Source organism: Ambystoma mexicanum, chromosome 6p (assembly GCF_040938575.1).
Source record: "Ambystoma mexicanum isolate Mex_15411 chromosome 6p, UKY_AmexF1_1, whole genome shotgun sequence".
Classification (NCBI taxonomy): domain Eukaryota; kingdom Metazoa; phylum Chordata; class Amphibia; order Caudata; family Ambystomatidae; genus Ambystoma; species Ambystoma mexicanum.
In genome coordinates, this window is record NC_090935.1 from 1147641179 (window position 1) to 1147659473 (window position 18295).

Below are 18295 nucleotides of genomic sequence, written 5' to 3' on the forward strand. Positions count from 1 at the left end.
TTCGGTGGATTTCCCCCCAGCTCAGAGCTGGGGTGAAATCCGCCGAATTCCTGATTTGGCGGACCCTTAAATCCAGCAGTAATAGCGCTACCGCCGGATTTAAGGGTTACCGCCAAAGTCGTGATGAGGCCCATAGACTAGTAAACGAACGCTAGCGAGAGCCAGAGAGGAAAACAGGAAAGAAAGTCTTCCGAGGATGCAAGTGCGTCCGGCCCCGATCGTGCAGAGAAAAGGAATGATGGGCGATGTGCGGGGCAGAGCCAAGATGGGCGGGGTTACGGCCGCGTGCCAGGCCCCGCACAGTAAAGAGAGGAGGGACAAATGTTTGAAAAAAATGTGGATGCTTTTTACAAAGTGCTCCGGTCCCGTCCCACAGGATGGAGAGATGTCCCATAAGTATGGAGGAAAGGGGACGGGACGTAGGAGTATTACCTTTTTTGTCTATGGGAAAATGAATGGGCCCCAACTTTTTTTGTTTTCTTAATAACCTTTTAATTTTATTTGTCAACAAATCATTCCCAGGATGTGCAGTTTGGGGAGGTGGGGTTGAGCGGTTGGGGTGTGTTGGGTGGTCAGGCATACCTAGTTGTCTTCACAATTTCAACCAAATCCGTTGCAGGAGTCAAAAAACATTAGCAATTCATTTTTTCGGGTTTCCTATGGGAGTTCGACTCACCTTACCTATAGGGCGGCAACCACTGCCCTATATATATATACAAAAGTGTATTTTTAAGGACTAGATTTAGTTGGCTCACACCACTTATCATGCATTGAATTTTTTTCAAACTGGAAATAATACACAAGAAAAACACTAAGAACACAAAACCAAAATATACATTGCATCAGAAATGATTGACAGCATTTTGCGATCGATCAGCTGAGGAAAATGGTGGATGCACTTACACCATGGAAACACAAGTTCACATAACTTCAGGTGAACTGCTCTACTTGCATGTCTGATGGAAACATGACTCAATTAGGATGGAGAGATGTTTATAAAATCTTTTTAAAAATGACAGCAATTGATAAAATGATAAGAAAATTAGTATGCAAGGAAAATAAACAAGGACTCATACAATACACCGCCCACTTAATATATGACAATTTGAGGGATCTTTCATTTAGAAGTGGGAAAAGCCCAAAATGATTATAAGGCGCTAGACCCTTGGCACAAAACACAAAGTAACACACAACTCTGTAGTGGCATACCCATGCTGCAAAACACAATTGAGCACATAAGCAACATAACCTTTCCCAAAATATAGGGAAGTCAGTGAATTCAAATAGTGTTAGATTTTCCATTCCTAAAGTAACATTTGGAGAAAATAAATATTTGTGCATACCTTTTGCACAAAATACTAAAAAACAGAGTGCCCATATATAGCAAACTAAACGTTTGAGAAAAGAGTAACTGCAATTGCACATATGAATAAACACCACACAACATATACTAGAACGTTCCTCCCTTTTTTGAGGGCCACAATAGAGGGACGAATCATACTAGTACATTTCTCTAGACAGTGAACAAAACAATTATAGTTAGAAAAGCAGTTCCCTAATATATACAATATTAAGAATTGCAAAAAGAAATAAAACAAAGAACAAATACAGGCAGCAAGAAATATTTAATTAATATGTGAGAGGAACCAGTTTGGAAGACTTTGCATTAGAAACAATACAAGTAATATAAATATTGGTGAGAAAAACCAAAAGAATATATGTGAAATATCTACATTGGTGGGAGGAAACAATTTGGAAGTAACATAAAAGAAACAAGATAAGTAGAAAGAAATATTGATATTGGTGGTGGAAACCAGAAGAACAAATACTGTGACTGTAAAACTGTAGACATTTTAGGGAATTCAATCTATTAATAGTATACATCTTTGTGGAAGTGTGTATGTTTGGGGTGGGCTCCAGCCCCATAACAGTTGGTGGGCTGAAATTTTGACCCACAGTTGGCATACCAGTCGGGGGTGTAGACTAGCGTTAATGAAATCCAACCAACCCCACCCATTCACCCTGCACGGGGGTGGAGCAGGGTCCGACCCTGTGCTAGCAGTATAGGCAATTAAGGCGAGATTGACGATGTTGCGATTTTTCAAAAATAGGAAGTTAGTGTTAGGGAGAATTATCTGTTTAGGCTGAATTTCCTAACCTAGTGAGTCCCCCAGCAGCTTTGCTGGATTTCTGGAGTTTGTTTTTTTCCATCCTGCCAAGAGTGAGACTCTTTTTCTCCCACTCTTGGACATGAATGTGTGTAATTCCTTTGAATGTCAATGTGTTCTATGGGCTATGGGGTCTTTTACTCCATAGGGTCTCATATGTTTTACTATGTGTGTTACAACGTACCCTCCGTGCCGTAGCACTGGGGCGTCCTAGCGGACCTCCATCATAGACTCCATACCCGGGGACTGACTACTGTCTCCCCGGGCGTGTAAAGTCACCATTGGCTTTACTAGACCTAAATTTACTAATAGGACTAGTACAAACCATCCTATTGTGGACGTACTAGTAGTGGTAATTCGATTACTCCTGGGTCTGTTATTCAATGGGGCACTGTCCCGTCCCCCCTCGTCGAGTTTTGGCTGATGGCAGTGGAAACTACTTGTTATATTCGACCCCGAATATAAGCCTATGGGATTCTTCCCATTGTTGGAGATTAATACTTTTTCTCTCGTTAATCTCTAACATACCACCGATTTACTTATCCTAAATAGGTCTATCGGATGGTATTTTCTGCCAGAACTCGGTTTGTAAAATGGCGTCTGTGTTCGTCTCTGTGACTCCTAAACCAAAGGTTGAGCCCTTTGTTCCACTTTTGGCGGGCTTCTGTACAGAGACCCTCCAAAGTGGTGCCATTCTGTCTGGGTTACCACAGGGGTGTGGGAGGGGGTTTAGGCACCCTGGACCGAGTTGCCTTGCCAACTCCGGTCGCACTCTAGTGTGATTGGCCCAAGTGGTGAGCCACCCCGCTCACCACTTAGCGTGTTTTGATTGACAGCTAGGCTGAATGAATGGGGGTTTTCTGCATAAAAGCAGGGCTTTTGGGACTGGATCTTGAGAAGTCGCCACAGGACCTAAGAATCCGACGAGGGTAAAGCTGAGCCGACCTGCAACGACGACACCTCCAGTGGAGCCCTGCGGAACCGACTCACCACTTCCCGACGACAGAGGAGATCTCCCTGCCGGAGAGTCTCTTCCCCTGACTGGTGGGAACAACCAGTCCCCTTTGCTTTTTCTTCGCTCCAGGACGCAGTGGTCGAATTGCCCATGCAGAGCACCTCGGCAACCGGATAGCCACTACCCCTGTACCGCGACCAAAAGGTGGTGCCTTGTGACGGAGCACTCCGCGGCTGGTCTCTTCCCTGGTGGTGCACCGGACTTCACCTTTCTTCGATAACGAGATCATCTCTACTCTTGGGCAAAGGCCCAACGTGCATCCACCACCAGGAACAACAGCCCCCGCCGGAGCGGTCTCTCCACAAACAAGGTACCGTGTCCGCCTGGCTTCCCTTTCTGCCGGATAGAGTGAGGTGTCTTAATCCTCGCCTTTCCATTGGGTCGCCTCCAAGCTTTCTTTAACTTGTTGTTCTGAACTGGTCCAATCTTTCCATAACAATTTGCGATAAAGACTCGAAGCGCATTTCCACTAAGATACTTTTTGGGACATATCGCCTTGCCTCTCTCCGAGTGGGCCTGGCCTCTGAACTTTGGAATCTACAGTGGTTCCTGTCTTCTTGCCTTGCATTTGTTCTTAAAAATATTGGTATCAAGTTGACTTCTTAATCCGCCTTTTCTCTCCCGTCCTAACGAATACTGGAGTGCCATCTAGGTTAAAGCATACACCTCTGTCTGCAAATAAGTGATGCCGTTGAACCTAGACTTGTCGAACTATTGTTAGGGGGATTGATATTTTCTTCGTATAGTTATTGTGATTGAAATCGTTTGCCGTATTAGTGTTTTCTATAGATGTGTTCTTATAAATAAATAACTATATATCTTTACACCGAAGCCTTGTTGCGTGTTTGCTTGCCTTACTGTGTAGATTGCCCTATTTTGTATACTCCACATACTGCCTAACTCTTCTTGAGGGAAGTCTGACTGCTCAGCCACAGCTACCAAGTGAATCTGTGTGGTAAAGACTACTACCAAGTGGGTTTACTGCCAAACACCTGTAGTCCTAAATCTTTTGCAGTGGTCCCAGAGGGAACTGCACAGGTTTCCGCCTAACAGTTAGGAAACACTATAACATACACAAGGCTATAGCAGACCCCCACGTGCATGTCAGCTACAGACCCGCGCAACGTCGGGGGTATGGCTAGTTAAGAATATTTATGAAAACACGTTTACCTTGATTGAGTACGTTTGTATACTTTCATTTTGTAAACCTGAGATAGGCATGTCACTTACTCTAGAGGTCAGAGTCAATATAATAGTTTGTGGGAAGAAATGCAGGAGTGAGAAGAATGTTTAGTTGTGAAACATAATCATACCATTTGGGTTCAATAGCATGTGTCTTCACAAATGCCTGACCCACAACCTATACAAATGTGGCCTGGAAGGCCTGAGCATGGCACCCTTCACTGGTAAATCAAAATGCTTTAGCAGATTCATAGCTAGGCTGATATTAGCAAGCCACCTCATAGCTTCTATGAATGTATACAGAGAGACAGCAGAAAAGGATCACAACGCCCATCTAATCTGCCTTATGGATGCATATTGTAACTTCTCAAAGGTCCTAATTTCTGGATTTTCCCTGCCTTTCCCCAGCTCTATCTCTCTTTTGTGCATTAAACATATTTTTAAAATTCTCTTTCTTTGTTGGCCAACAGCCCAGATAGAAAGCTGTTTTGAACGTTCAACATTGGAGCATTCGCCTACAAGCTACGAATGATTATATCATATCGTCTACGTTTACAAACTTAATCTCTAGATGTGTCTTCTTCACTATTGATCCTCATCTTGTTTCATTTTGGTTACTCTCCCAAACCTTCCTTTAAAGACCAGCTGCTCCTGCATTTGATTTTCATTTAGGAGATTGTATGCTGCATAAATTATCTTTATTAAATGTAATTATTTAAAGCTTGTGGAACCAATTCATACGAAGTCACTGTGCTCATTGATGAAGGTGTGTTTCAAAAAGGTGCCGATCATGTGTCATTACCTTCAATAGGACTCGAGCATGCAGACATTGCTTCTCTACTTACTAGCTGTAGTGGAGCCGAGGCCGAGGTGCTAGTGCTGCGCTGATTAAACAAGCCAGGACTTGGCTGCTGGACAAACTGCTTTCTTATCTCAGCCGATGAATATCTGCAAATTCAAAATTAATACAAACTTAGAAAAAGGAATTATAACATTGATTTCAACACACAGATTACATGAATAAGGACTTCAAATGGACAACATGCTATCCCAGAGTGTTTTCAGTGAGAATTTAGTGGCCCCAATAGAGCTGGGTGAAGAAGTGCAATATTGGCTCCACATATGAACTGATATATAAGCAGCCCCACATATAAGGGGTGTATCGCCCACTTTTACTCCCCAAAAATAGGCAAATACTCCCAGAAAATAAAAATAATGTGTAAAAATACTCCCAACAAAAAACAGTAAACAAATAGGACCATGTACCCCTGATTTCACAGACACAGCTCCATTGATATGTTCGGACCAGTACTGGATTTAGTAGAAGAGGAAGACATTACTAGTACTGCCTGATCAGAAGAAGCAAGCATGTATCTTTTAATGTACATGAATAACTAGGTGCAAAGAAATAATTATTACAAACATATTTCTGTTTTCCAGTTAAAACATGTTTACCCGCTTATAAAATACTCCCATTGGGAAATGGGACTTATATTTTTACTCCTCCAAAAATAATTGTACTCCCAACTTTAAAAACAGGGAGTAAAATACTCCCACTCCAAAATCTTATCTGGAGCACTGTTTATAAGACAAGATTTGAAGAGACTTCCTGGAGTATGGTGGCTAAAACTAGCGACATACATGAACATCCTGTTCAATGACTGCACCATGTAATCCCTAATACCTGTCTGTCTACCCTGGGGTGCGTTTCCCCATCTCTTACTTCTCCCATCTTTCCTTTGCTTTGTTTTTTCTTGCCTCATACTGAAATATTCTGAGATTGGCAAGGGATTTTAGAGACAGATTATCATCGTGTTTGATATTGTCTGAGCCCATGTTAATGATTGCATCACATACATTCACTTATATTTGACCCAGTGTATATACTTGCATTGCCTTTAGAATATTGGCAGTGTTCTGTAAATGATGGGCATTGTTCCATAATAACAATTTGGAATAAAACACCCTTTGCTTACCCCGTCCAATACAATAAGTAAAGAGATACATATGTTTGGAACAGCACACCAATGACTCACATATCTCAGAACCCTCTGTCCTGATATCAGGCTATGAACATCAGAATCTGTATCATGTTATTTTAAAAATGAAGCAATTGAAACTACAAGGTTTGTCACAAAAATGATAAACATAAGGCTCGGAATAATGGAATCTTAATCGTGATATCTTTAACACAGGGCAATTGAACTTGCAATCTTTGTCACAATATGATATTTAAATGGTTATGGTCAGTTCAATATTCATCATGATATTGCAGGCATGAGTCTACAAACTATGCAACATTTGTCAAAATATGATCGCAGAAGAGTGTGTACAATTGAATATTTATCATCAAGTCGATAGATCTACCATATTTGCTACAATATGATAAGGATAAGGCTGTGGACAATGGAATCCCTACCATGATATCACAAGCATGAGTCAATAGACAGTGTCATGTTTGTCACAATATGATAAGCCTAAGGCTCAATACAATGGAATAGTCATCATGATATCATAAGCATTGGTCAGAGTCTCTGTCCCAATATGATAAGCATGATGCTGTGGACATTGAATCCTTATCATGCTACCTTAAGCCTTAGCCTACGTGTACACCATTTTTATATAGGGTGTATCTCCATTAATAGCACTCTCAAAGGGGTGCAATGCTACCTGTCACAAGAGAAGGGCAAGGACTAAATGTCTTCTCGTGAAAGGGTAACTCCTGATTGCCTGGCTGTGATTGTAAACTTGCCTCCACCTATCTATACGAGGAGCGAATTCGAACACCGAAAAAGAGAAACCTTGTTGCAATGGCCACTTCCCATGCAAACATTTCATCAAGAACAGAATAAAGATAAGTAATGAAACTACACCACAGATATGACAGCACCATTTGTTCTTCGTGCATGTTAACAAGTAATTTGTTATTCAGGATTGGAGTCCATTATGATAGATTAAACTATGTAAACATTGGGTGCATACATTAATAAATGAACCCATATTCATTTTTATATTTGACTAGCCATACCCCTAGCTGACATGCACGTGGGGGTTTGCTATAGCCTTGTTTATGTTATATTGGGTCCTAACAGTCTATTTTTGAAAAATTGCAAAATCGGCAATCTCCCGGAATCGCCTGTACTGATAGCACAGGGCCGGACCCGGACCACCCCTGTGCAGGGCGAATGGATGTGGTTCGTCAGATTTCACTGTCGCCAGTACACCCCAGAATGGTATGCTGACCTTGGGCCAACATTTCAGCCCACCAACTGTTATGGGGCTGCAGCCAACCCCGAACATACAAACACACTTTCACAAATATATACATGTAAATAACTGAAGGTTCACCTCCTTCCTGGTTGAGATTTTTTTAGTTATACCCTCATTGCCTAGCCATAGTATACTGCTAGGCAATGGTAGTTATGAACTCTCTAGCCAAGAAGGAGCACCCCTCACATCCAAATTGAGAATCCAACCAAAGCTTATATTTTCCTCATCTTAATAACACATTTATTTCATGGGATTAGGGGAAAATGAACGGACCCACAAACTCCTATCAGAGTTCCTCTGGAGACTGACAGATTAATGGCTGATGTGCCTAGCATTTTCAGAATGGCCTGAAATCAATATAGGGTATTTTGGGATCTGCAGAACCCTCACCCTGTTTGAGCATGGAATGTGGGAATGTTTGAGGGGTAGTGCACTCTCAACCTCTTATAACTTCACCTAAATAAAAGGGAATTATAGAGCTATAGAACCCTCACCTGCTTTGGTCATAAAATAGTGGTATTGCTTAGGGGGCTTGTGGACTCTTACCCTCGATCATGCATAAGTATGTTAAAAATAGGTTTGAGGAAATATGGGCATATGGACCCTCACCCTCCCAGACGATTGTTGTCATCTCTACCCCAGTCCTAACTCTAGTTAGTTTGGCAAGTCTTGACCCACACCTCTGTAGCACCAGAATCCCACTAGCACTCTACCTGGGTTAACCTTATTTCAGAAAGCTGCAACCCACAAAATTCAACTAGTTACCCATTGCATTTTGGGTGGCTCCCTCCCCACTTTGCGTTAGGCAGTTCCAGGAACTTCCACAATAGAGAAGCCCTGGTTGTCATGCCTGCGCCATGGGCGCATACATTGGCGATCATTATGGACTAATGGTTATTCATTTATCTACAGACAACTCTTGGATCAACCGCTATTCACTTCTTGGACCTTATTTCCCATTTGCGAGACTTTGGTGCTTTTCTATTTTTCCCCAACAAACTACACTTACCACAATGCACTTTGCTATAACTATCTATTCCTGCTATTCCTATTTGTCATCATCGGAACTACAATCCCCAGAAGCCCTAGGGATCAGCTCTGCTTCCACCAGCTCAGGAACAGAGAGGGAGGAGGCAGATTGTATGCAGGTGTGATGATCCAGGTGCGACCAATTAGCCTGCCTCTGTGCTGGGCAGGGCGGTATAAAAGCTGCTGCCTGCAGGGACTCAGTCTCTTGCATTAAGAGTCCTTCCAGCACCTTTTTTGCTTCGAGCTACGGATCTTTGTATGCGGTTCCTCCTTACTCCTACTTTGGATCCAGTGCCCTGCCGGGCTCTCTGCCTTGCAGCCGATCTCGCTCAGCTGCTACCTTCCGCCCTCGTCTTCCAGCCGATCACGCTCCGCTGCTACCTTCCACCTTTGTCTTCCAGGCTCCTGCCTTGCAGCTGATCACGCTCCGCTGCCTTCAACCTACAGCCTTCGTCCGCTAGGCTTCCAGTCTAGCAGCCTCTACAGTCCTCTGCAGCCTTCTACAGTCATCGGCCCTGCTCCTCTGGGCTTACTCCTTGCTGCCCGGTGCTTCTGGCCCCTTGCCGCGCAGCCTGCTTCTTTCCGCTGCCAACAGCCCTTGTCCTCGGGGCTTCCTACCTTGCAGCCAATCACACTCCGCTGCTTGCTACCTACAGCCTTTGTCCGCTGGGTTCTCAGCCTAGCAGCCCTCTACAGTCCTCTGCAGCCTTCTACAGTCAGCGGCCCTGCTCCCCTGGGCTCACTCCTTGCTGCCCGGGCCTTCTGGGCTCCTTGCCGTGCAGCCTGCTTCACTCCGCTGCCCTTAGCCCTTTCCCTCTGGGCCCCCTTCCTTACAGGCCTGCTCCTTTGAGCTTGCTCATTGCGTTCTTGCTCCTCTGAGCTCTCAACCTTGTACCCTACCGTCCTCTGCTATCCACAACAGTTCACCTACATTATTTACTTTCAGTTATTGCAGTTCCCCTGTTTCCTGACTGCTACTCCCTTGCTTTCTTCCTTGTTTTCAACCCTCTGTTCTTTATCCCTATCCAATCCTGTTATACGGCTTTCCCTTCATTTCCTTCTGCTAGTTTGCTTATCGATTTCCTTTTTTCTGGATTTGTCTATTAGTGTCTTCTGTTGTACTGTTTGTAGACCCCTTTGTACAGAGCTTGTCTGTTGGTTTCCGTCAGGCAACCTCTGCCCCTTCCATTGTCTCATTTCTGCGTTACAGACACCCATAGCTGTTGTTCCAAGCCATGAGCAAACAGCGTGGGCCTCTGTTATAGCAAACTGTGCAGAAGGCTGGAGTTTTTCCTTAGGTCCTTAGAATATTCTTTTCCTATATCTGCATACACCCCAAGAGGGAATCCATTCTGTTTTATCTTATTTCCTTGCTACACTTGCCTACTTTTCGTTCTCTTTACTTTCAGCTGTGTGTGTACTTATCTGTCCACCTTACTTTGGCACAACCACCCAAACCCTTCCTGGGTGTCCCGTGCCACTCTTAACAGAGTGCCATCCGTGACACTGGTCCTGGAACACTCCTTTTGTGAAAACAAACTGCTCTTTCCCGTATCCAGTTACTTTCTCTTCAGAGACCGAACTGTCAGCGTCAACTGACGAATCATGTCATTCTGTTGTTGGTCTTGTCTAATGTCACTCTTTTGTCTCCTAGCAATGGGTCCTCCTTTGTAACACAATCACTCAACACCACACAGCCAGTATCGTGTGTTTTTACCAAGCATTTTTTCACCAAAGATTTTTTTCATGCAGATTTATTAATGCTTTTTTTGTTCTGGAAAATGCAGGGGATAACCCGCATTACCTCCCAATTTCCCTCCAACGCTCCCAAACCAATGTTTCCTTGCATAAGCCAACCATCTCTATTTTTATCTATTCCGTGATTTTTACTGATGAGTATTCTGCACTGAAAAATATATGTGGTGAATACTCAGCAGTAAAAACAATGGATACCCACACTGACACCTATAGTGAAAGGTCCCTCAATGCAGTTGAGGTAGGCCACCCAATGAAATACCAGTGTGAAGTCATACTGAGGTCCTGGATGTCAGAAAACATTAACTCCCTGTCACCTAGTTCGCAACTAACCTATGGTAAAATGAAGGATCATACTTCCGCAGGTAAGTCATACTGGGACCACGATGAGTCAGGAGGGATAAAAGTAGCAGGGTTTATTAATTACAGGATATAGTATAAGTGGGGAACAGTATAGCAGTAGGATAGCGTCCGCACAGATCTAGCTCCAATCCTGAAAGTCCATTTAAACCATCAAACCTAGAACCTACAGGTACTTCAGGTTCCATGCCTCACACAACATTCTGGTAGATAAATAAATACACTAAGCAGACTACAGAAAATCATAAAACAACACTACAAAAACAGGCTGTGGCTGGCCCCAAAATGACAATATGGACAAATAAATGTCATGGTATCTGCAGCATGACACAATGAAAAGTAGAATATTTGACACACTATAAGATACCACCAAAATTGAAAAAGTAACATCTGGCGGCACATCTATTGGAGGTTCAAAGGTAGGGCTTTGCAACAAACTGCCACATGAGTTGGGAAGGTAGAAAAATCATCAAAAAATGAGATGATAGTTGAAGACTGAACTCATTCCAAGAGTATTTGGTGAGTTGGGAGCGTGGCTGTTTTGAGACATTTAAATGATGATAACCGTGGATTCTGCTCTCGAAACATGTGACACTGTCAGTTCATCTGCCCCATTTGGTCAAGCTGTGACGCAATCTCAGGATGGCAAGGAGTCCAGGCTCTGAAAGACATTCATACAGCAAAGTAACAGGAGCATAAGGCTTACACAATGGGCGTTTGCTGTTAACATGAGGAAAGGAAATGTACTAAAGTACCTACAGTCAATATTTTGTAACTATTGATTGCTGAACATTAAGAACTCTTGACAGCCTCAGGATTGATAGTGAGGAGTGAACGCTGCTACAAGACATTTTGAAGAAAGAGGACCATGGTGTGATGAAATGACTACTGCTCTGAAATAAGACAGGGATGATTAGTGGCTAAAGAGCCTACTCAGCCTCTCACTAATACTAGACCAGCAGTCCAGCAGAGATCCCATTCATAAAGGTGAAATGGACGCAGCCCAACAGATATGCCAGGTACAGCTGTACCCCTCCTCTGTATCCTACACCCCGCTGTATATCTGTTCTGTTACCACTGAAAAACGCTCTGTTATGCATCTGTGCTCTGTAAGGCGCTCTGTAAGGACGTTCCGTTGTGTATTTGCATTGCTGTATATCTCTGTAAAGTACTCTGTTGCTTCTCGAAAGCTAGGTCTGCGCTCAATGAATACCACAATAATAATAATATACCTACTTCACCTCTTAAGGTAGTGCAGGTTTGAGGTGGGCTATACACTTCAGGAGTGGTGTGAGCTGGACAGAAGCAATCCAAACAGCAATAGTACAAGGATAATAAATGCACATAACTAATACAAACACTGAAGACTCACCCCTGCAAGAGAAAGCACAGAGAAGCAGACTTTAAGAATAAAGGTAAACAGACTGGGTTTGTACAAAGATGTGCTCAGGCAGATGATTTCAGCAGCAAAATGTCAAAGGCATTAGATGGACCGTTCAAAAGGTAAATAGGTGAAGCTTACAAGTTACTAAAGTCCTCAAAGGTGGGCTGGAGGGAAATGGTCACTTCAAATACCTTTAGGTCATATCTTTCAGGGCTCTACAGTGCCAAACCAGGCTTCATGGTGCCTTCTGAGGCAGTGATTTGGCATTGGGTTGGTGAGCTGGGTGACTGGGACAAACACGTGGCGCAATGCAACAAAGAGCACCGGCACATAGCTCAAGGAAGCTTGGGATGGAGAGGCGATGTCTGGGTCAGTGTAGCTCACAAGCGGTCAGAGGCAGCGACCAGGGCCCAAGGCTGTTCCCTGACTTCTGGTTAACTGGGAAGTCTTGTCCAGAGTTTCTCAAGGCAAAGGTAAGTCCTTTCTTCTGAACCTGCGACCACAGTGTTTTGTAGAGAGCACATGCAGGATTCCGTCACCTCCAGCGGGCAGGTTCCTGGGTACTAGTGGTCTCAGTTACATCGGGAATGGCCCAGTCAGCAGGTCATCCCAAATATTCCCTTGGGATGGCTAGGGGGAAAGGATTGCCCCTTTTCTTGGAGCTCTCTGCCTTCACCGCTTTGGAACAGGACTTTGGACCCGGTGGATCCTTCTTCTTCAAGCACCAAAAGATGAATCAACTATGAGGAGGGTCTTACCACATCATATAGGCAAATTGCCACAGTGGTTTGGTTCACAGCAAACCTGTTGTTAAGGGCCAAATCCCGGCAGCTGTAAAATGTGTCCTTTGCTGTCTGATGTGCCAGAGTAATACATGTAGTTTCGCTGACCATTTGCTGTTGGCAGGAAACGGGGAGGGGTCAGGAAGTTTTGAGGCCCTAGCAAAATCCAAGATGGTGTGATCCTGTGTTCACTGAATCCCTCTCCTCGCTTACTCTGACTCTGCCCCTTCCTCTGTCTGCCTACATCAAAAGGACTAATGTAATCAGACCCTAGTGTGAGGAGCTCATTCTAATGACAGGATTGTCTTTGATGCACTGACTGACAAGAAGCTCATTGGACAAAGATGAGAAACCTGGGCACACAAGAGGCGAAAACTCCCTAATATTCATGAAAAATGTGCAATCTTTATATAAAAAAGTGTTAATTACACAGTTTATTACTCTGAAAACCACAAGTGTTTTCAACATAAATCAAGTCTTCACTTATAGTCACGTGATTCATTTACATTACTGCTTGAATGTAAATTCATTATGAGTTTTCTCTAAAAATGTCACAAATTCAGGCATCGTAACCAGCATCATCCAAATACAATTCCCCAGAGTGTGAGAGCTTTACAGAAAAATAACCAGTGCGCTATCAGATATAATCACTGTAACATCTCATAACTACACTACGCCTTTGGGATCTACATCCATCTTCAGGTGGCTGGGGACTGCCTTCCTATTATAGCAATTTAGAAGCCCACTAGCTAATCGTCCAATCAAAATCAGCCCATAATGCGTAAAAGAGATGACGCAACTAACCTGTAAATCGAACGTGTCCCAATTGCAGTTAGATTCACTCTGGAAAATAAAGCCCAGAAAGGTACATTTAAAATGCAGGTCACCTTGTGTAGATTAATTAAGACCCGGCTTGTGAACGAAATCACTCACCCATCAACTGTAAGAAAGTCCCACAAGGATGTTCAAGATCTTATGTAACTCTTGCCGCTTTCTTAAAAACACTCCGTAACAATAGAGAACCGGCATAAAAAAAGCCCTCTTGTATCGTAAACGCCATTATGTGGTGCTAAGCTGCGTGGCAATCAGCATGTCTTACCGAAATGAATGCAAACTTGATATGAGCAGCAGGGCAGGATGAGCTGGAAGGAGGCGGCCTTCTACCCTGCGCCCGAATTATGTTCTGAAATAAATCACGGGATTCAGATCACGAGAGAACCACACCTTTACAAAATAAGTGCATAAAGATATGCTGGTAAATTGTTCACACAATGTGTCACAAAGTTCTACTAGCGTGAAAGTCACATAAACGTGACAACCCGCATGTAACGTTGAAACACGTTCGTTCTGCAACTGATTACTATGTCAATACTAATCAAAGCAAGTGATTATGCAACTAGTTTGATGTAGTAGAGTGTGTGTACACACGACAATGGATGTCAATCATAAAAAAGTAGTAAAACGAGCACTTCCTGCTCACGGTTTGACTGTCACGTGACAACATCACGCATATATAATCATGGGATTGATGTACATAAGTTCCTGAGCTGATTAACCACTAGTTGTCCTTCACTTGGATATGATCCTAATTTATTCACCATCAACCTCATAATGTGTTTAGAGCCAATGACCCAATAACGTGATATTATGTCAAAGCTAGTTTCACTTACTACCTAGTGCTTTCATGATGATAAACTATATCATTCAAGGAAATCTCACTATCCTCCCCCTGAAGAGTCTATCCTCCCACCAGAGTCAAAATCTCAAAGTCAAAAACAATGCATATCTTTTTCAGCAGTGTCCACTTCCTATTGTAGTCAAACTCCATGGGCCTGCTTCATGGTGTAATGCCAAAGTAAGACACATAGATGATTTCAGCAATAGTGTGCATCTTGATGGGCAAATCCCCACAATGTATCCTCTCATCAGAGTTGCAATTCGAGCATCAAATAAAATACATATGTATATCCTAGAGTATTTTTCCAAAGAAAAGACTTCTTCAAGATATATATATATATATCCTCTCATCAGAGTTACAGTCGTCCACTCAAGTAACATACCCATGTGGCAATTCCTAAAACATGAGTGCTGGTTTTACAGAAAACACGACAGATCTCATTCTGAATTCATGCCCTTGGTGACTAATGAATCAAGCATTTCTATCCAGTAAATGTCTTTCTAGGACAACAATGTGTTGATCTCACACCCTCTCCTAAGGGGTGCTATTTGCTTAAGTATAATGATTCGCATTTGGACTACTGTGTTATGAGCTGTTGCAAAATGATGTGCTATAGATTTCTCAGAACAAGTGCGTACATTTGATTTGTGCTCTGTCCACTGCGTTTTGGCCTTCCTTGATGCCAAACCTACATAGAAAAAGCCACGAGGGCATAGAATGCCATAAATAGCATTCTTAGAGTCACATGTTGCTGAATGTCTCAACGGAATATGTTTCCCAGTGTGTGGGCGAGTAACATATTTTCCTTTAATAATGTCATGGCAGTGTTGGCAGTTGTTACATGGCTGTGTACCAAAATAGGTATTCAATGTTTTTGGAAAGGGTACTAAATCCGCCTTCATCAAATGATCTGTGTTTGCACTTATGATATGCAAACACAAGGAAGTTCAGGGAACAAGTTCACTAAAGTCGGATCTAACTTGAGTAGATCCCAATGTCATTTCAAGATATTCTTAATTTTTTTAAAGGTTGTCATGTAAACTAATTTAGGAGAAGATCTTTGTGTTTTAGGAGTAAGTGCTAGATCACCAGAAATATCTGCTACTTTCTCTGCAGCTGTGTGAACTATTTCAGTCGAATATCCTCTCTTCAGAAACTTTTCTTGTAATTCACAAGATTTATTCACAAATTCCTATGTGTCTGAGATAATTCTCATATATCTTAAACATTGGCATAAATGGATCGACTCAATAGTGCTTTTTGAATGGAAACTAGAAGCCAACAGAATACTGTTCTGTAGATTTGGTGTAAATAATTGTACTCATCTGTCCATTCTTATTATAAATCTCCACATCCAAAAATGTAATGTTAGTTTGACTGTATTGACTCGCGAATTTAATACGTGGTTCCACAGTGTTCATAAATTCAAAAAGCCCCACGCTTTTAAATGAATGCAAGTTGGCGTTCTGATGTTTAACTGCAAGGATACATGTATGAACATCGGAGGACGATTCATGGGAATAAAAACATGTGCATGTTGTGGCTGGTATTTGTAAAAATGTTGTTTCAGAGAATATGACAACATGGAAATTTGAAAACGAAGAATTCAAGAATAAAAAGAAACATTACCTATAAATAGATAAAATTGTGACATTTTGGATTTCTGAATATTAGGGTGCCATACCCAGTGTTAAATTGTCTCATCATCCAGCAGGTCATTCTGCTGGTAATTTGATATAATCTATCCATGCATCAGCCCCCTAGCCATCCAAAGTGGGCACTTTAGCCATGTCACAACCCCCTTCCCCGTTTTGCAATGGGAAATGGCCTTTAACCATGGCTCGGGATCAGAAGCCACCATGGTGGTCTCTTTGCCTTGGGTATAGTTGCCCCACAAATACATCCTTTTCGGACATGGGCCTTCAGCCCCTCAGTCCTATAGTCACCTGGCCCAGGATATGGCATTTGGACCATGCCCTGGGATGCAGAAACCCCTGGTAGTGGGCACAGATCATGACCTTTGCCCATAGCCAGTGGCCATTTTGACTCCCTAAACCAGCTTGTAAGTGGCAGTGGCCAAGTTGCATGCAGCATGCCTTTTAACCACAACCCAGCCACCCAGGAAATCACCCATAGTGGCCAGGAGTAATTGTTTTTGGCCTTGGCCAGTGATGATTTCATCATGTCCCAGGCCTTGTAAACCCACCCATGTTGGGCATTGGCCCTGCCCAGTAGTCACTGTGCCAGGGACATGCCCTTCAGCCTAGACCCAGACCCCGCCAAGCCACCTCTAGTGGAAATAGCAGCATGCCATAATCAAAAGTCAGTTTACCTGCATCATATCCTTTTGTCATGCCCACATCTCCCCAAAATGACATTTAATGGCCAGTGGCCCCAAGGACTCTGGAAGTGATCAAAAGAAATGGCTGCGGTGGGCCAGTGTCTCTTCAAGCCACACATTAATATTAATGTGTCTATGTTTTGTACTGTTCTTTTTTACTATGACAGAGGACACCAATTAATTTTTCTTTGGACCTGATTAAGGCATTTGTAATTGTTGCTGTATAAGCCAAAACGTATGTCAACCACATTATACATGGCCATCAATTTATTATTTCACTTAGTGATCAAAATGTTTATTCATTCATCACACTGATGGACGAAGCTTGCATATAAAACCATAAAATATTTTTGGGCAAATAGCCTCATCTGAGATGTACTACACTATGACTGGTGTGGATGTATTGATTATAACCAAAAAAGTGATCGGTGGAAGGTTTTTAATTAATCTGAACCACGGGCACTGCTCTGGGCAACCTTCCATATCACCGTTTTGTAGCCCCTCTGCGCCATTGCAAAAGGGGTCCAGTCATATGCATTTGCCATATGCAGTCAGGTACTGCCAACAATGGTAGCAGCCAGCCTGAACTGCTAGGCCAGGTCCCCTCTGCATGGAAACACAAGCAACCCCAGACATGTTTCGGTCTTTTTGGGTCTCATTAGTGAGGTGCAGCTTGGTTCACTATGGTGCCGTGAGCAATGGACCCACATTTGCGCATACCATCTCTCACATAGGGAGACAAACTATAGCCAAAAAAGTGAAGGGTGGAAGGTTTTGAATTAATTCTGAACCACAGGCACTGCTCTGGGTAACTTTCCACGACACCATTCTTTAGCCTGTTTGTGTCATTGCAAAAGAGGTCCAGTCATATGCAAATGAGTCACTGCCACCAATGGGAGAAGCCCAGCCCAAATGGCTAGGACAGGTCCCCTCTGCACGGAAACACAAGCAACCAGGGACATGTTTCGGCCTTATTGGGCTTCTTCAATGAGGTGCAGCTTGGTTCCCTATGGCGCACGGAGCAAGGGAGACAAACTATAACCAAAAAAGTGATGGGTGGAAGGTATTGATAAGCTGAATATTTTCTAATATTTTGTTTTCTTTTGTTCTACATGTACATGTGTGGTTACTTTGTAGTACTATTTTCTTTTGTGTGTCCAGTTGAAATATATTTCACTTGCTGTTTTATAATAGTTTAGATTGCTAATTTATTGTATATTTAACCTCATTTGTATGTCCTGTGTTGAGTGAGACATGTATTAAGTCCTTATTATTGCAATGTAATTTGTACCTAATATTTACTTGAAGACTAATAATTTGAATTTATTTTT

General features: G+C 42.8%; 1 protein-coding gene across 1 annotated transcript in view; it reads right to left on the bottom strand.

Moving 5' to 3' along the window:
• Positions 1 to 18295, bottom strand: part of DOCK8 (dedicator of cytokinesis 8) — a 1170453-nt gene that overhangs the window by 988829 nt on the left and 163329 nt on the right. The window contains exon 2 of the mRNA XM_069625758.1: positions 5211 to 5313. Coding sequence (XP_069481859.1) covers positions 5211 to 5313 — 103 coding nt within the window. The remainder of the gene's footprint in view (positions 1 to 5210; positions 5314 to 18295) is intronic.